The 22,647-nt window shown below is 42.6% G+C and overlaps 1 protein-coding gene across 1 annotated transcript in view; it reads left to right on the top strand.

The window, feature by feature from the left end:
* The window catches only part of cblb (Cbl proto-oncogene B, E3 ubiquitin protein ligase), a 106,411-nt gene that overhangs the window by 1,028 nt on the left and 82,736 nt on the right, over positions 1–22,647 (top strand). Inside the window, exons 2-3 of the mRNA XM_080748379.1 lie at positions 1,265–1,438; positions 2,239–2,489. Coding sequence (XP_080604505.1) covers positions 1,268–1,438; positions 2,239–2,489 — 422 coding nt within the window. The 5' untranslated portion in view covers positions 1,265–1,267. The remainder of the gene's footprint in view (positions 1–1,264; positions 1,439–2,238; positions 2,490–22,647) is intronic.

Here is a 22,647-nt window from a genome sequence, read left to right on the forward strand (position 1 = left end):
ATTCAGGGCTAACGTACAACATGCTATATACACGAACCTGGCACCATAACTTAAATGTTTATAAATCTCACAAGCCCATCCATGCAGTCCACCCATACAGTGTAGTAAGGTACTAGTAACGGTGGAATAGTTGTTGTGGTTATAGCAGCCCAATACTTTTTGCGCTCTACCTAGTTATAAACTTGTACACAGCTGCATTGTGATGTATGTTTTGGAATAGGCCTATACTAAACTACTACTCAGATTCATAAAACTACATGTCAACTGACAAGTTACTGTTGGCCTAATCAGTCTACTCTAGTAGAATCACGTTCTGATTACTTAGTGTCACATTAGCATATTTAGTTGCTGCACACACTAGCCTACTGTATTTTATTTTGGAAATTAGGATGTGATTTGTGGATTTCGCATGGGTTCAACTACCATACACTTAAGAAATACTTGACATATTAGCCTATCTATAAATAATGAAACATGCTATTGACTTATTTATGTTCCTTTCACAAACAGGAATATTAGGCATCTATCAACTACATACAGGCCTTACTGGAAGCTATTGAGCTGCTTATGGGGGAAGACTGGCAATAACAATGTCAACTGTTATGATAATATTACAATTTATTGGAGCTATCTACAGTGACCATAAACTGTGTGAAGGGTGCTTCTCTCACTTCCCCACATGCTGTATGTTGAGATGTTCTCATAAAAACGTCACCAAACCATTAGAAAGCTCTAAGATGTCTTTTGATGGTCAGTTGACCGATTGACATTATTTATTGACAAGACAAATGTATGAGACGCAAATATTATTAATGCACAGCTTCAGCAGGTGCTATATATCTCTGTACAATCATCAAAGGAACTCTATAAAGCCCAATAAGAGCTTAGTAGTACTTTCAGTTGATGGTGTTATGGTGTTTTGTATAAAGTAGCCTTTTCAAATAGTGAGTAAATAGCCTAAACTTTAGGCTACTTTTACTTCACTATTTTAATTGTTTAGGCCCTAAACAATACATCCATAAACATTTAAGTGAATCAAATACAGCATGATCATGACATTTCATGATCATGCTGTATTGCACTATAACTATAGTCAAGTGGTTGGCAGTGTTCACACCAACTATTAAAAACAATACAATGGTGAACGGTAGTTATAGTTACCTTTTATAGTTATTGTGCCTGGTGGGAATGGTGCTTAACTCTTGTTTCTTTTTCATTGATAGCAGAGGTTGACTTGGTTATGTTTGTTCACCTGAGTGTGTAGGAAATGGCAACTGCTCTCAGTGGCCGAAACCCAGGTGGACGCGGCGGACCCAACCGAAGCAAAGGTCGGATACTAGGCATCATCGACGCCATTCAGGATGCAGTCGGGCCTCCGAAACAAGCTGCTGCAGACCGGCGGACCGTGGAGAAGACCTGGAAACTCATGGATAAAGTTGTAAGTCGAGATACCTACAGTAATAAATTCAACATCAACATGCTAATACACAGTAAAGTCCTCAGTGGTAATGTGACTCCCAAAAGTAAAGATAAAGAACACTCTTGTACACTCTTCGGAGTTTCATTAACACTAGATTTTACTGGGAAGTCATTATTCACTCTTTCCTTTTTTTCACGCAGGGGTTGGATGAAGTTAGGTGCTCACAGTGTACACAATAGGCCTACACATGGTGTGACCCCTTATGACTTTATATAACCTGAATCAAGAATGTTTGACATGTTAACTTGCATATTAGCCTTTCTCTGCTGTCAGCAATAGTGCAATAGTACTAGTGAATAGCATAGCAAGAAACACTAGCGGACATAAAGAGACACTGTTTATCTGCAGTATGAACACAATGTTATTTGCATAATGCTGCTAACATTGTTGTCCCTTTTAATGTTATTTATCTTGTAATTGTCAAAGGGCCAACTAGACAACATTTCACCATGCACAATTACACACCAATTCTGGTTGCTCTTACGTGTGCCAAATCTAAACAACCCTTCAGCCAGTTGTAGCCTGTGATGTAGTGCAGTGGGCCTCAAACATTTTCCTGTCAACAGACCCAAATTCCAGTTTATATGTAGGCTATTTGGCCAAGGACCCCAGTCTGAAAACATTTTGTGCCCTGAGCCTCAAGGACATCTTGGGGTCCACGGAACCCACTTTGAGAACCACTGATGTTGTCAACTTTACTAAAGTGTGGAGCTTTTTCCGTGAACTTTTCCAGTAATTATTGCTATGTTTTGTCACAGGTCCGCCTCTGCCAAAATCCCAGACTCCAGCTGAAGAACAGCCCGCCGTACATCTTGGATATTTTACCCGACGCCTACCAGCACCTACGGCTAATATTGTGCAAATATGAGGAGTGCCAGAGACTCACTCAGCTCAGTGAGAACGAATACTTTAAAGTCTACATCGATAGCCTCATGAAGAAATCCAAACGAGCTATCAGGCTCTTCAAAGAGGGGAAGGAGAGGATGTACGAGGAGCAGTCACAGGACAGGTAAGAGGAATGTATTCACACAGAGTGACATGTTGGCAGGGGTCTCGCACCAAATTCTGGGCCCTGGGTACAAGGATTCAGTTCACTGCGTGGGTTTAATCCATTTAGACTTGGAAAGCAATATTACGCATTATTTTGTGCTTTAACTATTGAAAAATAGCTGCGAGCTAGTAGATCTGCTATTTCTTTTCTTTTTAAATCGTGAAGTCTTTAAATATTTCAAATCCTTCTAAGATTTTCTGAAAAACCTATGTTTCTATGTCAGTGGTGCTCAAACTTTTGCATGTGAAGTACCCCCAAAATTTTGATATATATTCAAAGACTTTTTAAAAATAGCAGATCTACAAGCTCGCAGCGCGGCACTCAATAGCTAAAGTATAAAATAATTAAGGCCCTAGTAACTCAGCCCCACCTTACCCCCCTTGTGACGCCTGCATGTTGGATAGGTGCATTGCATTTTAGTTTCATTTCCTAAGCAGTAGGACTGAAAGTGCCGTGGACCCATGACCCCAGTGTACCGGGTTCCAAGACGATCCTCTCACGTGTAAAAAAACAGTTTCAAAAGGCTCATAATCATTTCAAGGTTGAGCGTAGCCAAGGCAAGATGTGCAATCGACTATCAAAATAAGTTTGAAGGCAATTTACCGTGACATAAAGGGAAACCTTCATGAGAAAAGCCTTTAAGGTAAAATGGACAGATCCCTCACTGTGAATGTACACGTTTATTTTTGGAAGAACGCTACACAGTGTGGCCTTGTTTTAGGTCTCGATGCCTTTTTAGTATAAAATAATAGACAGGATATGAGTTGTTACCGGGGATTGCTATTCCCTGGACTCAGTTCATTGCTCACTCAAACGCATTGCCATGGAGACATGAATGGGGGTGACTCAAACTTCATTGTGAAAAGCAGTTTAATTTTTCTTCAGTACTTATTTTGTTAAGACTAGAAGTTCGCGGCCCTTCGGGCCGCTCACATCTAGAGATCGCGCCTGCTTCGCAGGCGCTCACAGCTACGTTGCAGCAGCGATCCACCCACATCCATCCATCCATCCATCCACATCCATCCATCCATCCACATCCATCCATCCATCCATCCATCCATCCATCCATCCACATCCATCCATCCACGCATCCATCCATCCATCCATCCATCCATCCACATCCATCCACGCTTCCATCCATCCACATCCATCCATCCATCCACATCCATCCACATACATCCATCCATCCATGCATCCATCCACATACATGCATCCATCCACATCCATCCATCCATCCACATCCATCCATCCATCCACATACTTGCATCTATCCACATCCATCCATCCATCCACATCCATCCATCCACATCCATCCATCCATCCATCCATCCATCCATCCATCCATCCACATCCATCCATCCATATCCATCCATCCACATCCATCCATCCATCCACATCCATCCACCCATCCATCCATCCCCATCCATCCATCCATCCCCATCCATCCATCCATCCATCCATTCACATCCATCCATCATCCATCCATCCATCCATCCACATCCATCCATCCATCCATCCACATGCATCCATCCATCCACTTACTGTACTGTACTTTACTGTACTCTACTGTACCTTACTGTACTGTACTGTACTTTAATGTACTCTACTGTACCTTACTGTACTGTACTTTAATGTACTCTACTGTACCTTACTATACCTTACTGTACTGTACTTTAATGTACTCAACTGTACTCTACTTTACCTTACTGTACTTTGCTGTACTCTACTGAACTCTACTTTACCTTACTGTACTTTGCTGTACTCTACTGTACCTGACTGTACCGTATTGTACTGTACTTTGCTGTACTCTACTGTACCTTGCTGTACCGTATTGTACTGTACTCTACTGGACCTTGCTGTACTGTATCTTACTGTACTGTAATATACTGTATTTTACTGTACTGTAATCTACTGTATCTTACTGTACTGTAATCTACTGTATCTTACTGTACTGTACTGTACTCTACTGTACCTTACTGTACTGTACTGTACCTCTCTCTCTCTCTGTCTGTCTGTCTGTCTGTCTGTCTGTCTGTCTGTCTCTCTCTCTCTCTCTCTCTCCCCCCCTGAGCAGCTGACCCCCCTCCTTCCCTCTTGTAACCCGATACCTTTGTGATGATAATGACAAACTCACTCTACAGAGGATTGCGCAATAGGTATTGCGAAATAAGCATACAAACACAAACTGTACGGTAAATATGCATTTTGAAAAGATGACACTAAGTGGATTACGTTCAGCATAGCATGCACTATGTATTTCTGCATAATGTGCGGTTGCCTGCCATATGGTTGTGCTGGAATAGGACGCTGGAATTGGTTTTGGTCGTTCTTCATATGATGGTAAAGATTTGTTTTGGGGCTTTTATGCCTTTTACTGATAGGACAGTAGACTGACAGGAAATGGGGAGAGAGATGGGGAGTGACACGCAGTAAAGGTCGTTGGGATCGGGACTCGAACCCGCGACACGCTGTCAGCATCAGAGCCTATGTGGTATGCGCCTGGACCGGTAGGTCAGCTCTTAGGTTATACTCTTACTAAACTTTATGGCTGCAAAGTGCAAACATGTTTGCAAATACAGTATCAATATGATAACCTGATGAAAGTCCTTGCACCGAAACATTGTATTTGTTAATAAAATTAAACTAAAAAAAACTAATAATATGCAGGATATTGAGAATCGAGATTAATAATTTTGGGCGTGGGGAAATAATTTCCTGAATCTTGGCATAGCGTACCCACGGCAATCTCATCTCATTAAACATCTGACATGCTGCTGCAGATTAGCATTGGGAGAGAGAGTACTGCTATATTTAAGCACTAGTATTCTGACAACAGAGGGAATGAAACCAGTGACCTTCATTGGAGTTTCATCACTAAATATTTATCTACTTCTGTACATCGTTGTGTCCGTTTATGCCCAAATATGGAGATCCCTGAAGTCTCCCAAGTTGATGCGTCATAGATTACTGACACCATAGACTGGCCTCTCCAAGTACCCTGATAACGACCACGACCACGCCGGGTAATGCACCGGACGGTGCAGTGGTTCCCAAACGTTTCAGGTCGAGACCCAAAAGAGAGATTAGACGTTTGGCTGGGACCCAAACTAGTGAAAATAGCAGATCTACAAGCGCACAACACAGCGCAAAGTAGATCGTCTATTTTCACTACTTCTTAATTATTATTATTTATATATATTGTTTATGGTATTTCTAAGATTTGTATGTTTTAAAATGTGTGCTTTTTTATTATTAAAAAAAGATTTTCAATATTTTTTAAATGTAGGAAAAGAAAATAATTTTCATATTTTTTTAAATGTAGGAAAAGAAAAGAAAATGGGATTTTACTCGAGTCGTGAAATTGGTCCGTGACCCACAACTGGATCCCCGGATTCCCCACCAACTGTTTGGGAAACAGTGCACTTGTGCAGGGTTCCTTAAATCTTTAATTTCAAGGACCCCTCAATTTGATAAGATTTTGATCTTCATCTCTACTGTGAAGTCCTCAATGGTATATTAACTCTGAGTCACACTCTCAGAGAGTTACAGACCTGTAACGGTCCATTTGTTTCCTATCTATAGATCATTTAGCTGGGGTTCCCCTGGACCCCATAGAACCCATGGCCCTAGTAATCAGAAATCAAAATCCCCACCAAAACTACGGTTTTACTAACAGCTATGGCAGCCGTTGCTAGGTTACAAGTAAGGGTAAATCAGGTGGATGTGTTCATAGGGCAATTATATGGAGGACTTTGGCACTCGTTAGAATGCCGTTCGGCCAATCGCAATGCGAGTTCAGAACTTACTGTAGTGTAATGAGCATTGTTGAAGAGCTTCAAAGTCTTAGCTCAAAACATTGCTGTCAAAATCATTGTCCAACATTCTGTGCAAGCTGAGGCAGTCTGATAATAATGACGATAAAGATGATAACGAGCGAGAGATGACTGTGATGTGACAGAAAGGACACCCTCCATCTCCTCTTGTCACATGGCTACTTGGTGACATTGCCCCCCTTACCGTCTACGCTGCAGGCTGTGACACATTGGACAGAGGTTTTGGTTTGTGGCCTGTCATGCAAACTTAAATCATCGTCCCACACTGTGTGATCCCTCATGCTGTGTTGGAGGGCACACACAGCAAACAGCCACGGGCTCCCATCGCGAATGGAGGGCAGAGTGAAGGTGAGAGGGAAGGTGGCATTTTAAAATGGGCCAACGAGACGATGCGAGCACAGTTGTTTTGGGAAATGTCACAAGCTGAGAGGTGCTACTGGCCCTTCTGCATCGTACTATAGGGCGCTGTTTCCCAAACACTGGGTCGGGGACCCATGTGTGAGTTACGGACACATTTTAATGGGTCACGATTCGAGTAAAAATCCCATTTTATTTTCCTACATTTAAAGCTGTACTGTGGAAGCTGCTCAACTAGTGGTCAGTAGCGGTATTGCTTTTTTCGGCCGGAGTCGCCCCCCGCGGCCGTCGCGAGCACCTCCGCCGTCTCCCATCATTTTTAGACCAGGATTGAGGGAGTAGCAAGCAAGATTCCTTCACCAATGTAAACACAGTTGCTGAGGGAAGCTACTTCCTTTAGAGACAGCAAGACTCGCTGTGATTGGCCGGTGGTGTATGATCGGCGCTGTGATTGGCCGGTAGTGTATCATGTGGGAGATGACATCATTTTGCCGGGAAATTCTCCCCCCCTCACAACTCATAGAAAACATATAAAGAGAAGGCTTCAGAAGCTGAAAATAACAGAGTGGGGGTTCTAAAACTTTAGCGATTTAACAGTTAGGACAATTTTAAGATTTGTTTTATAAAAAAAGTTACATGGTATAACTTTAAAGAAATATACATATTTCAAAAGATTTTTTATTGATGTTTTTTATAATTTTATACATTTTAAAAACAAAAAACAAACACATTAAGAAATTTCATTCCATAATAATAATTACATGGGCTGCCGCCATTCACTTACACTTTAAGGAGAATAGATAGATAGAAGTTTGGGAACCTCTGGTGTCTTATACTCAAATATGCATTTATATTCAGAGATCTCATCTCACAATGAAGATAATTAGGTTACATTTGACCTAAGACATCATCAAATTATTAGACCTTTATGAATGGTTTAATGAGACTAGCTAGGAGACAACATTGAATTGTATCAGTCTACATTTCATTCGAATTATCACAACACAAAATTGCCTTTGGGCTTGCATAATTTCCTCTTGATACAATGAGCTAAATACATTATGATCACTTAGTATTGACCGGAATAATGGTTGTGGAGAGATACAGACAACTTAGGAACCAGAAAGTAATAAGGCAATAAATGAGAGATGGAAAACTACTTTTCAGAAACAATACACTGCAGCAAAACACACGAAAACATGAACTATCAATCCAGTCATCATCTCTTGCTTATGATCAGATTTTGGAACACAGACAGAAACGTATGCTGGTCATTGGCATGAATGATGATGAATAATGTATCTTTATGTAACGTGAGAAATATTCCAAAGCTATAGATGCAAGTGAGTGAGAAAGGCTTCGGTGATTCTTTTCTGGACCTTTCTCCATTGCCATCTGCACAGCGGAGGCAGGGAGGGGAAAATCCCCATGCACTTTACATCCTGTTCATATATTTCCTCTCTGGCTTCACTGTTGTCACCTACTAGGGTCTCTGTCTGCCTCTGTAGCCCTCTCTCTGTCTTTGTCTTTGTCTCTGTCTCTATCTCTCTCTATCTCTTGTTGTCATTAAGCTTTTGTCTTCCCTTGTTCTCTATCCCTCATTAACTGCCCCTCCTCTATGGACTCCCATGCTTGTGTTGGCTGCAGTCTGTCTTTGGCATAAACACGCACAGCATGCAACGACATACAAACAGCGCGCATGATTACCATACTTGAAAGGCGAAAGAAACAGAATGCAGTCAGTGCATTTCAGAACTCGGTGTTGTTGACAAAAATGTCTGCTATATTTATTGATCTGATTACCAGTACTTTCTTTTCTTTTCTTTTCTTTTCTTTTCTTTTCTTTTATTCTTTTCACATCTCAGACTGTATCTGCTTCTGTCTTATCTTCCCTTTCTATTGCCAAGAAATATCTTGGAAGAAGGAAGAGAGGGAGAAAGGGGAAAGAGGATGAGAGGGTGTTGATGAGGAGAGTTGTAGCATCCTTACTGTACATTTGACACCTTTCCATAACAACGATTGCCCATTAATAAAGATGTTATTAGCACAACATCAATATTGTAATGAGTTATTGTTACATTGAATGAACACTACCTAGTTGAAATAGAAATCATTTTCACCTATAATCTTATAACATCAACCCACACTGTAGCGTGATGTTATATTTGTTTTCTTGCTATTTTAAGAGTAAAACAAGTCATTGTCTCTCACATTGCTAAGCAGTGATCACATTCTGTAATTGTATGTTGTGAGTCAATAGTTCAATTTTATACCCTGCTGTATCTTTTTTCCATGTGGCTGCTAGATGATCATGTGGAGATATATTGCCATGGCAAATTGTCTGCGTGCGAGCCCTATGTGGAAGACATTGCATAATCCAACCACAGCAAATGACAGTAAATAAGGCCAGGCTATAAATGGTTTGTAGCATGAATAGTGTGAAGCTTGTATCTAAAAGTACGGAATATTTCCTCGCTCCATTCAAGCCAAGACAAACACATTTTAGACGTCAGAAGAAGTAGGATTCAACTTAAATGGAAGCGTGCATCACATTGGACACGTCTAGACATGCACACTTCTGCTCGAATACCTTTGACTTTTAGTTTCTGCACACACTGCCCAGTTCCCTTCACGCGTTACTGTCTGAGTTAGTTAGGTTTTCCATTTGTAATATCCTCTCGAGTACCGAATTCCCATTTCTCGACAAAATCCCTTTAGCTCTTTTATTCCTTTGTAATGTCTGAGGATTTGGTGCTCTCATTTTATTATTAACCACTTGAACCCTAGAGTTCCCTTTTTGGGTATTTCATAATAGGCGAACGTTCGTCAAAAATACATTCTTTTTTAAAATCAAATCATGTGATCTACAAAGTCATGAAACGTCGCAATAGCTATTTTCAGAAAAGATATTTGGTGTAGAGGGGAAATAGGAGGGGGCCAAGTATAGACCCCTGGAGGACTCCAGTCAATGATCTAATAATAGCATTAATGTTGTTTTATAAAAGACCCATGGGAGTTAATTATAGATCCCACCTCCTCACACTTTGTGGCTGGGCAATGGGCATGTGGATCTTGGAGTCTAATGCAGAGGGATTGCAACATAAAATCCAGGTGGCAAAGGACTGTAAAACTCTGGAATTAGGGTGGCTGTCACTTTGTTTGAATCACACTAAAAGCAGACACTCAGGGGATCAAGAGAGCTTGGTCTGTAAGTCAAGATCAATACTCGTCAATGTTTGTTTTCGAGGGAAGCCCTGGTCCTCGAGGAAGTGCGAGGAGGAGCAGAAAGCCTCTCCCTGCTTCCTTGTTAGAGATTTCTGCGAAACAAACTGATGTACGGCACAACACACAATAAATGTGCTTTGACAAAGAGAAAGAATTCTGAATATTTGGGTTTGTTTTCTTTGAAGAGCCATGCTAAAGCCTGATTTTCTATGGTTGCGTGCCGGCGTTGCAAACCGCAAATAGCAGATATACAAACTCACCACGCGTGGTGAGCTTGTATATCTGCTATTTACTGAGCACGACACCGGCAGGCAACTAAGTATAACTGAAGCTCAAGCAGTTACACATCTGGTATGTTGGCTGCTTTAGGGACATCATGGCTGCGTTCCTCCCCATGTGTGGCCTGCTGTGTCTTTGTGGCACTTTGTCTCGCACGCGTCTGTCTTTTATACACGCCTGATTAACCGACGGGTGGTCAACGCCCCCCCCCCCCAGAACCCCTTCCCCAGGCTGCACCCCGTTCCTGGCCAGCTGATGTCTTCCATCTTCGCTCCTCATCGCACTCCCCCACCCCTGCATTATATCCTCCCACTATTGTCCCACACTAGCTCTACATATGAACAGCTGACCCCTCTCTCCCACGCTGGGTTTCTGTCCACATGCTGCACCACAAATGGACGTGATCGGAATAATGAACCACTTTCACCCCCGGCGTCCCTGCATGTCGTTAATAGGTGGACATTTTCAGATGTCAACCTTTTTTTAGTCTTTCAAAGATTCACACGTGTTTTCAAAAATTGGCCGATCTACAAGCTCACGAAGCGTTGCGATGCTATGCATTGCGAGCTTGTTGTAGATGTTGGCTATTTTTCAATAGCTGGTGTATGAAATAGGGATTAAAATAATGAAGCACCTCAATTAACAGACAGAGTTAGAGAAATGGAACAAAACATGAGGAAGAAGAAAAACTAAAGCCCCAATGATCATAAGAGTTACTGTTTATTTTTTGCACATTTAAAAACAGCAGAATAATATTGGGTTGTACAGCTGAGATCATAAGGTAATGTGTTTGAAATGGTACAGGGTCTTTGAGTTAATTGTCTCCACCAGCCGAAGGCTGAGGGGAGAGTATGTTTTCCCCTCCGTCCGTCCGTCCGTGCGTCCGTCCGTCCGTGTGTCCGTGTGTCCGTCCGTGTGTGTGTCCTCGCAGTTTGTGTGCAGCTAATCTCAGTCGCCGTTGGCCCGGTCGCTGCCAAAGTGAGCACACACATTCCCTGGATGCCAATCTAGAACCTCTGCCCTAAATTTTTCAAATGGCCCTCATGGTGGCGCTATAACAGGCCCATTCGTCCTGAGTTTGTGTACAGCTAATCTCCGGCGCCGTTGGCCCGTTCGCTGCCAAAATGAGCACACACACTCCCTGGATGCCAATTCAGAACCTCTGCCCCAAATTTTTCAAATGGCCCTCATGGTGGCGCTATAACAGGCCGATTCGTCCTCCCAGTTTGTGTACAGCTAATCTCCGGCGCCGTTGGCCCGGTCGCTGCCAAAATGAGCACACACACTCCCTGGATGCCAATTCAGAACCTCTGCCCCAAAGTTTTCAAATGGCCCTAATGGTGGCGCTATAACAGGCCGATTTGTGTGGCCTGGTGGAGACCTGTGCTCGGAAGAGCACTGCTTCTAGTTGCCTGTTTTTTTCCCCCTGGGATGATATTTTGCCAGAATCAGGGGACAAACACGCTCCATTTAATCATTCCTACTATATGAATGAGAACGTTTTACCCTCTGAACCTGCTCCAAATTTTATTTTAATTAGGCAGATTAGTTTCTCCAACGCGCTCCCTAGGAGGCTTTTTGATTAAGGGCTTTCATTTTCCAAATAAACCTTTGGCACCTGAGCACCGTTGCAATGATTAGACTGTGCACCAGTAAGGATGGGACGATAAGCGACATTATCGTTTATCGTGATAGAAAACACTCACGATAATCGTATCGCGGAGATTTAATTTATCGTGATATCGTCCTCCGTCATGCACAGGGATCAATTCACCTTTTATTTGCCGAGTGGCATATCCGGTAACATTTAAAGGTACTTATAATATACATACTTGATACAGTCTTTTTTTCGCTCTCTAACAAATCTCTTTGCCAAAAAATAGCCGATCTACAAGCTCACAACGCATCGCAGCGCGACTCGTTGTGAGCTTGTAGATCTGCTATTGGGTAAATGTTCCGCCCCAGGATAATGGATTTAGATTATCGCGATAACATCGTAAATCGCGATTTATTTTGTCACGATAATCGTGATATGACATTTTCATATCGTCCCATCCCACCCTTGCACCAGCCAGGGTGGGTGAGGGGGATCAGCACGAGGCCCCGTCACCTTTCTTGTGTTTATTTATATATTAAGTTTTTTGCTGAGCCCAGTAAAGCTCTATTCGATCCCCCCCCACTCGAGATCAAACACAGCGCGGACGATTCATCATACGTGTCGGCATTAAAGGGACAAAGCAGTTCACATAATGCTTTATTTATCTGGGCTTATGCTTCATGAGATGCAATCTTCTCTCTCCTGGAGGGAGAGAGCTGCAGCTGCAGCACAAAATGACATTGACAAACACTGGGAGCCGCGGTGTTCATAACTCTCCGAGGTGAAATGGATCAATTCACTACTGTATATGAGATGTCATTCGCCCAGACCCGGCTGTATAACATAGAGTTTTTCCCTCCGTAAAGGAGCTGCCCCCGAATGTCTTCACTGAGTCTGATGTTAAAATGCTTATTATGCAATTGTTTGGTTAAAACCTTGGTTGCGAGTTTTTATTTTATTTATTTTATTTTTTTTGGCAAGCGTCTGACTTTTTATAATTATGTCAAGGAAAATGCCTTCTTAAATTGAATCAGGGAACGATCAATACATACATTTATTGGTTGGGGTGTAAATCAGCATTGACTGCTATTGCATGACTCATGCCTGTGGTTGGAAGTCAAGCGCTTGCCGTTAATGCACACGCTGATAGCTAAAACAAATTGCACTACACTGTCTCAAACCGTGGCTCCAGCCATAGCCTACAACACCCAGTGGTTTTCAACCTCTTTCATATCAAGGTCCATTATGTATCTGGCCTTTGAGCCACAGACCACCATTTAGTGAGATTTAGCCTCTCAGACCCAAAACCTAGAAAATTGTGTTAGCATTGGATAAGATTTAGATTTTTCATGCTGTATTGATGTGGTACCATAGGAGAAAGAAACAGAGACGAACAAGAATAACAATTCTTCTGCATTCTCTAATTGTGTAGACTTCTTGTAAATTAAGTAAAATGAAGGACCACCAGGAAACCCCCCCTCAAGGACCACTGGTGGTCCCCGGACCACTGGTTGAGAACCACTGGCCTATATACAATTTGAATATTTGAAATGTTCATATTGTAAAATTGACCAGACAGAAAAAAAGGGTAAAAAAAAAAAAAGGATTAAAAAAAATCCTGTCTTAACACAACATTTGGCTGACTCTTTAAACCAAAGCAGCTTGCACTACCATGAGGTCATATGTTTTTAGCACGGCCTCAGTGGGAACTCGCCTCTCGTGTCGTTCCAAGACGCAGCGACAGAGCATGTCTGAAGTGATTTGCACAGCAGGACATTTTATAGCTCAGCCTGACAACTGTGCCTTTAGCAGCTTCCTAAAGTAATTGTCTGTAAATCAGACGGATTAAAAGTGCACCGGAGCCCTTTTTTGCCGTGAAGCATAGAGATGCCGGGGAGAGAAATCAGTCAATCCATTAACCCGCTAAATGCGATTAGGAAACATCCCTTGGACGTAAGCGTTTCAGAAATCCTTATGAGGAACATGTGTGATGATTGTGGCGACGTCCTATTTGTCGCCGACGTTGATGTTGAACTGCAACGGCGATGTTTTCCTTTTTATGGGAGAAAGTCTTCATGCACAGAATCGTCTCTCTCTGATAGTCTCCTTCAGTGGTGGACTTATCTAATGCAGCAACCAAAGTCTATAAGCATATCATGCACAGTATAAATCTGCTGCTATGCATAAGTATATCTGCATATAAGTATAAGCATATCATGTATAAGTATATCATAAAGTATACAGCTGCTGCTATGCTCACGCACCTTTTTTTATATATTTTCTATCTCAGGTACCATGTGTAAATATGTAGATATATTTTGTTATTATTTTTTTTCTAGCTTATTCTTCTCTCCCCCCCGCCCCTCCCCCGTCTTCTTCTTCTACCCTTTCTTTCTTCTATGGAAATAACGATACGTTGCACGAAAACGAATTTCTCCCACTTCTGTAAACCTGTGATGTGACAATAAGCTGATTCTGAATTTGATTCAGTGGTTCTCAACCTTTTCTGTGTCAGGGCCCTCTTGAAAAGTAAGAGTTCTCGGGGAATAGCAGTTATAGCACCCATTTTCAACATTGAACCGTGTAAAAAAATTGCTGTTTGTGTGGAAATAAGAAGAAATTGATCGGTGACATACGGAAGGTGTGCTCCGCCCTCCAGGCTGCCTCATGAAAGAGTACACGGACCGTATGTCACTGATCACATGACCCCAACAATAAATGCCAGTTCTAGGCAACACAGAAGGGCGGGCTTTTTTCTTATTTCCAAACACAGGTATAACAAAGGTATATTATGACATGTTCAAGGTTCAATGTTGAAAATGGAAATGGTCAGAGCATGTTTATCGAAATGAAAACTCATCTTTTTAGGTTTTAGAAAAAAAAAGAAAACACTATGCGACTTATTTTCAACTTTATTTGGGGGCCCACTTGCATTATCCCCACGGCCCGCCAGTAGGGCCCCAGGCCCCACAGGTTGAGAACCACTGATCTAATGATCTATTGATCTTGAATCGGTTGCGACATTTTGTGAATTTTTTGGTCGGGTCAGTTTGCTCTGGGATTGATTCATAGTGTACATTGCGTGGAAACGCTCCTCCCCCTCAATGAGTTGGTCTCCGAAATATGATCTAGACTCGTCTAGAGACGTCAGTGTTATCGAAAGTGCTTAGCCTTTGATGGGCCTCTTCCACTTACCAATGCAGACCGTAGGCGGACAGAGTTGAGACCGGTGGTGTGGGTGGAGTGACTGAGCATGACTAAGGTAATGCCACAGGAAATGATGAATAGGCGCTCAAGGGACATCTTCATAGCCTGCCAGTTTGAACATGATATATTTGTTTAAAAATGTGTATCCTTTTTGCAATCGCTATAATTGCCATTATGGATTTTCCAAAATGTTAAATAATTTCCCAAAACAGCAGATCTACAAGCTCAGCTCACAACGCTTCGTGGCGTGTTGTGAGCCTGTAGATCTTCATTCCTTGCTATTGCACTATACTGCCGTGCAAAGAACAAAATATGGCTTGTGTTTATGCGTTTTACTTTTATTTCAAGAATATTCTGACGGAATACTTCCTTGATCCAATATTGTCTCTCTCGGGTGGAGAACGGTCCAAAACACTTGCCTTTCATGATTCAAACTCAAAAATATAAAAAGTAGAAGATTGAAAAGCTCAAAACATGCCGCTTTGTGCCGTGTTTTGAGCTTGTAGATCTGCTAGATGCTTTCATGTGACACTGTAGTACTATGATCAAGTAAGGGCGTTAACGATACACAGTACGTAACTAACAGTGTATAACAGGATGCATGCTTTGAGGAAGGTATGTGTGTTGTGTACCGAGTGTGTACACAGAGCTACGGCATGTCCAGCCATTCTGGTGGGATGCTGATGTCAGTGCGGAGCATGTGTTGACCCTGACTGAGATGAGTAAAGCTTCCAGAAAGTAGAGCCATCTGTGGAGGAAGTGGAGCACCATAGGAGGAAGTGAAACGAGCTTCAGTCAGGAACCAGGAGGTTAAGATCACGGGGGGAGGTGTGCGTGCGTGCTCGTGTGTGTGTGTGCGTTTGTGCGTGCGTGCGAGGCTGCGAGCGCGCGTGTGTGTATTTCTCACAAGAGAAATGGTTGTTTTTATGGTTTTCCTTAAAGAGTTACGATTACCATTATTTATGGAAAGTCTCAGGTCAGGATTAGACACTATTTGTACATATAGCCCCCTTTCCACTAGCCCAACACCACACCACTCCACACCACACCGCCCACTTGTGACAGGTTTTCCACTACAAGGACCTGGGTAGAGTGGTTTGAAAGTGGTACTAAACGTGGTACTAAAAGGTATCCAATCTAGATTAGGTCTGAGCTAGGCCAAACAGGGCCAAACACTTAATAATGACTGATCACTCACTGACTTTTCATTTAGACCACCAGGATATAGTTGTAATACATGATAATCGATTCTATTGTGTATAACCTCTATTATAATCTATTATAGTGTATTATAATTATCATAGTAATACATTCATACTTTATAGTGTATTATAATCACAGTTCTAATCCATTATAATGTATTATAATGTATTTAGGATAGTCGTAATAGAAATTTATATTGTATCATAATCACAGTTAAAAGGGTCAATTCGTTTTTTACCGGTAGGGGTACTTTTGTGTAATGGAAAATGTAGATATTTTTATGTGGTGCGGTGTGGTGCGGTGTGGTGTGGTGTGGTGCAAAAGCTGCAGTTGAAAATTCTTCTTATTAGAGTGTTAGGTTTAGGGGTTTGGGCTAGAGTTATTATACATGATTCATATGTACTGTAAGTTGTGCACCGCTGATCTTGCACCAAAAATAGGCATAGGGTTGGCATTGGCCAAAAGGGTGTGTGTGTGTGTGTGTGTGTGTGTGTGTGTGTGTGTGTGTGTGTGTGTGTGTGTGTGTGTGTGTGTGTGTGTGTGTGTGTGTGTGTGTGTGTGTGTGTGTGTGTGTGTGTGTGTGTGTGTGTGTGTGTGTGTGTGTGTGTGTGTGTGTGTGTGTGTGTGTGTGTGTGTGTGTTGGAGGGGGTTGTCGCTAGGTTTGCTCACTGCTCTCTGACTAAGGTTTTCTCCTCTCCACTGACACCCAGGCTGTGGAATGGAGCAGGGCTCCCACCACCACCACCTCCACCACCGTGCAGCCAGCGGTGACTTAGTGGGTGCAAATATTTTCCCAAACTCGCCCACTCCACTTCCACAGTGATGATCTGTTATGACTAAGCAAAGTGTCATGGCGTCAGCTCGGACCTTGACTATGATGTGATGTTTTTCTGAAGACGTCAAGGGGGCTTTCTCTGCCATTATTGACAGCCAGTGTGAGAGAGAGGGAGAGAGAGAAACTGGGGAAAGAAATATGCAGCAAACGCTCCACCCTGGCCTGGGAGTGGACAGTGGCGTCAGTTCAGAAAAAGCTAAGGTATGGCAACATGACTGGTGTCTTGCACGCGCGCCTTCGCGCGGGTGCAAGACACCAGTCATGTTGCCATACCTTAACAACAGGCATGATACATCTATTTTTTTCCCCCCCTGTTTCTATGGTTTCTTGGGCTGGATATGGCAGCCTGAAACGGTTGTTCAAGTGCATTGCACCTGTGCAGCTGAACTATGGAACCTGGAAATATACATTTTGTCAAAATGTGGAGAATATTTATAATACCTTGTTAAAGTAACCATTTTCTAAAATGTTGCATTTGTAGTTATTTTACTGTAACCTAACAACATAATAACCAGCACAGATAGACAAAGAGACATTCATGGATTTATATTTAAAAGTAACTTTTATTTTCCCCCCTGGACCCAGGGTATGGCAGCTGCATACCCCTGCCATACCCAATTGACACCCCTGGGAGTGGACTGGTGGATTTGCTGCTTTGTGATGATGTGACGCTTCCAAACAGTTCTTCCAACCAGTTAAGCTTGGAGAGTAGATTTTCTGACATATTTCCATAGACTTGCTTCATGGGCAGTCGGTGGGGTGCAGTCACATTAGCTAGACGACAATAACTCTCCTTGAGTAAAAGCAAATGGGACACTGTGTTAATGACTCTCCTTGAGTCAAAGCAAATGAGTTAGTTTGCATAGAACTCGACATACATAATTCATAATGAGAACCTGGTTGCGTGCGTGCGTGCGTGCGTGCGTGCGTGCGTGCGTGCGTGCGTGCGTGCGTGCGTGCGTCCGTGCGTCCACTGCATCCAGGCAGGTGTATTGTTATAATGGATGTACTGTAAATGGTCCACATAGAACAATGGACAGTAGAGTCGTATAATGGTTCCTACTGTAGTTACAGAGTTAATAATGAGACTGAACAGAGACAATAACCGCTATACCGCGGTGTGGAGTTCATAACCGCGATTATACCTCGATTAGATTTTATAACTAAAGATATTATTAAAAAAAGGTTCTAGCTTAAGTGGATGACAGAGTTCACTGCAGAACTATGCGGACAGTGATCGTTATAGTGCTTGGTGTGAACTTCCCTTTAGGCCAGTCCACACCAATGCAACTAGTGGTGCAACAACTCCCTGCAACAAAACCCTTGCATGCAACTACTTTGCACCATCCTCCCCAATGGCTGTTGCAAGGAGTTGCATTGGTGTGGTGACAGCTTAGGACTAGGTGCAATAACTGCAATACAATGGTTGAGTAATGCATACCGCGTTTCTTTTGGGTTTTTCTATCATTCAAACCAACTTTTTTGGGGAGATACATACCGCCATACCGGTAATAAGTCACTGTTTACCGACGATAACTAAACATCCATACCGCCCCAGCCCTATTCTACTCCACTACATGGCCGATCTACAAGCTCACAACGGGTTGAATCGCCACGCCTTTTACTTCTAACAGAGTATTCTTATGTTGTGGTATTGCTACTTTTACTCAAGTAAAACATTTGAGTACTTTTCCCCACCACTTTCGCTGACTGCATTCAAGGCTAGTGCCGCTGCCTTTTACAACCTTTTCTGTCAACCCAAGTCTGTTAACTAAAACCTTCTACAATATACAAAAAGTCTACAATATGTTTATATCACCACTCAATCAATGCGATTTGATCTAACAAAAAAAATCTTCTCTCATGGTCCGCAGCCAAATACAATACGAATGTAGGGGTCCTTGGCATGAGAACCACTGGTCAATGCGCTCTCCTGCCCATGGACTGGGAATGCCAGTCTCCTCTGAATGATTCTATTTCCCAGCATGCATCAGGACATATATGTAATCTCCTCACCATCCATTACCTGCTCATTGCTTCACTGATAGGATGGCCCTATATTTAAACCCGATTCTAAAAATGACTTCTGAACCAGTAGTTCTCTGAAGATGTTTCAAAAATGTTCAAAAAATAGCTCTCAGCGCGGCACAATGTTAATCGTATGACAAATAGTGGAAGATAGCCAGTTTACAAGCTCACAACACGGTGTATGTTGTGAGCTTGTAGATCGGCTAGATCGAGTTTGTGAATGCCCCAAAATATGGACTTCAGGTCAATATCCAATCGTCATTGTCTGTACTGACTCTTTTTTATTACTGTAGATTTGTTTGTATTTGTATAAAATTAATAGCTTTTAAAAGCTTTTCCCCCAACTCTTCCCCCCCCTCTCTCTCTCTCTCTCTCTCTCTCTCTCTCTCTCTCTCTCTCTCTCTCTCTCTCTCTCTCTCTCTATCTCTCTCTCCGCCGCTCTGTCTTTCTTAATGGACTGTTTACCGTCAATCTATTTCTCTGCAATCGACTGAATAATTGATGCTAATAACGCTCGATAGAAACAATTAAACTGCATGACTCTTGGTTGACTGGGTCCTGCTGGTTTGGTTCCTCCCCAGTCCTTCTGAAAACCTCTTCCTGTCATCTACTCCCAACATCCTCTTAATCTCTTGCATTCATCACTTTCTAGCTGCTTGTTTCCCCATCCATCAATCCATTCATCAATCCATCCATCCATCCATCCATCCATCCATCCATCCATCCATCCATCCATCCATCCATCCATCCATCCATCCATCCATCCATCCATTGGGCTGTCACGATTATGCATTTTTTCTTGACGATTAATTGTAATGCAAATAATTTTGATTAAAGATTGCATTGAACATTGGAACATATACTTTTGGGGAAAAAATACATTTCTGATTGGCTTTTAGGCTTTTTAAACATTTCACAAGGCAGATAGAGTATGACAAATAACCTAATATGTCCAAAACAGTCACTTTCCGGGTTTCAAATTCAATATCATCACAAGCAGCAGAACTATACAAGCCCAAAACGTGTCGCTTTGCGTCTACGTTTCGAGCTTGTATTTCTGCTACTTTTGCTGATTCTGTGTGACACTGTGTAGTATGATCGAGTACAGCGGTACATTTTACGACACAACAAAGCGCCGCTCCCAGGCGTTGGCTGCACGTGGCTGATGTGATGAGGAGGCAGCCTGCGGGGCACCGGCACCGCAGGGTCCTGATGGACATCTCATCTGTGCGACATGTCCCTGATGTAATCCATTACGATCCCCAAGGCCACTCTGCCCACACCCTATCTACACTTATCAGCTGGAGAAACACACACCCACACACACACACACACACACACACACACACACACACACACACACACACACTAAAAAACTAATGTCTGGCCTAAGGATCTCTCTATGAGCTCCTTTATGGTTTTTTTGCTGGCCATTTTCTGCTCGCTGCCCAAATCCTACAACAAAGTGTCTCTGTCCATTATCTGGGGATCAAACACCCTCTGGACCCCCCCAAAAATCATCATGCCTGAGTCCCCCATCCTCCAGCCTTGACCCTTTAACCCCCCCTGTCTATCTCTGGCTCCCATGACGGCTTATCTCTGAGGCAGGTGCGTAGGGTTGGGATCCGGTTCTGGTAGGACCCAGTAGGAACCGGTAGGAACCGGATCCAATGCCAAGGAGCTGGATTCGGTTCCATCACATTTGGAACCATTTTCTGGAACCGTTTTTTATCACTCTGTCAGAGCTGGTATGTGTTGTACAATTACAATACCGGTGCTTCTCAAAACGTTTTAATTTAAAGGACCGCCATAACTCTGTACAAATCGAACCAAATTGGTTCCATTCGTACACTCTCAGAGTTACAGACCTGTAGGGAACCATTAAGAAGGAATCGTTAAGGAACCGGAGCCGTTGAAATCCTACATGATCCCAACCCTAAAGGTGCATTGCCACTATGCTCTCTCTCCCTTCTACCTATGGCATTTATTATGGCTGTCATGTTGATCAAATGAATTAAGCTTTAGCGTTAGTTTATGCAGGACACAAGAGTCTCGTCTGCCTCAGCTGTTATACCACCAAAAGGTGGAACGCCTTACCGAAGGCCTTAAAGGAGTGTGGATCCCTAGCATCCTTTAAAATTGCCCTTAAAAAACACTTACAGGCGGCAGCCGTTCGCAACTGGTAAAAGCAAACCTAGCCCAACCTTACCCTACCCTGACCCTTCTTTGTATTTTCCAACTGTATCCACCTGTTTCCGCGGGAGTTTACTGGAGATTATTTGGACCTGTTTGCACCACACTTCCGGTTTAACAGCAGACATAAAAGCTCACGTTGTGTCGCAGATGCAGCCTGTTGTGAGCTTGTAAATCACACTCGGCTGCGGCGCCGGAAGCTCGGTACAGCGTCTGCGCAATGCACTATGGGGCGTTGGAAACTCGTGGATATAGTCTTTTGCACTGTTTTTTGGAGCTGTGTGAAACACAGGCTCCCTATACGTGGCTGTGTGGGTCTGTGTGTCTGTCTGTCTGTCTGTGTGTGTGTCTGTGTGTATGTAGCCTGAACTTCCTAAACTTCGGCACGCCACTAGTCCCACAGTTTTGCCACCACACACTCGCGCCATATGTCAAATCGACCGGCTTACTCGGGAATCGTGGGCTATTACTTTTCTAAGAGAAAGGTTCTATAGTTTAATTGATATTAATTTATTAGTGAATTAATTTTCCCCATTGACTTAGAATGGGAATCGCAAAAACTCACATTCAATTATTTGTCTCTCGCAAACCACAGGGGCTACAGTTTCAAGACTTGGAGAGGAGGTTCATAATGATTTCAAGGATTAAATAAAAAATAATTGTGTCATTTGGCCTCATGGTGGCGCTATAACACCCCACTTTACGTTTTGGCCTGTAACTCTTGAACCGTAGGTCGGAAAATTAAAAATATTTTTTCCCTGGATTCCTTGGGTCATGACGCATCTCCCCATATAGGCCACGCCCATTTGCGCCATGATAGATTTTCCGCCATCTTGAATTTTCTCCAAAACACACTTTTTGCTCCTTTTCCTACATATTTTCTTCAAATGTCACAAAAATCGGTACACATGATCCACACACACACACACACACACACACACACACACACACACACACACACACAGCTCCACTTCACACGGGTGTGATTTTTTTTTTTTTATTATATTTTTTTTCCTTTTTTCTTTCCTGACTATATCTACTGCATAGTACTGTGTTCTATCCGTCTGTCATTCAATGTTATACAAGATACTTCAATGGTTTCCTGTGGAAATAAGCCAAGTGCTATTCTAGGATCTCCTTTTAGTTGACCTTGTACCAGTGCATTGTACCGTCGTGAAACTGTACCTTTTCCTATTAATGCAGACTTCTAATAAAGTCTTCAATCAATCAAAAAGCTGTAATCGGCTGTCAGTCAGCTCCTTTACCTATTCCTCATTCACAGCTCAGCTCTGCTGGTCATTATCACACTGTCATACTCCAATCAGAGCTCACGCTTTGTGAGGGAGGCTTCTTTAACCC

This window comes from Nannobrachium achirus (genome assembly GCF_963921795.1).
Source record: "Nannobrachium achirus genome assembly, chromosome: 19".
Classification (NCBI taxonomy): domain Eukaryota; kingdom Metazoa; phylum Chordata; class Actinopteri; order Myctophiformes; family Myctophidae; genus Nannobrachium; species Nannobrachium achirus.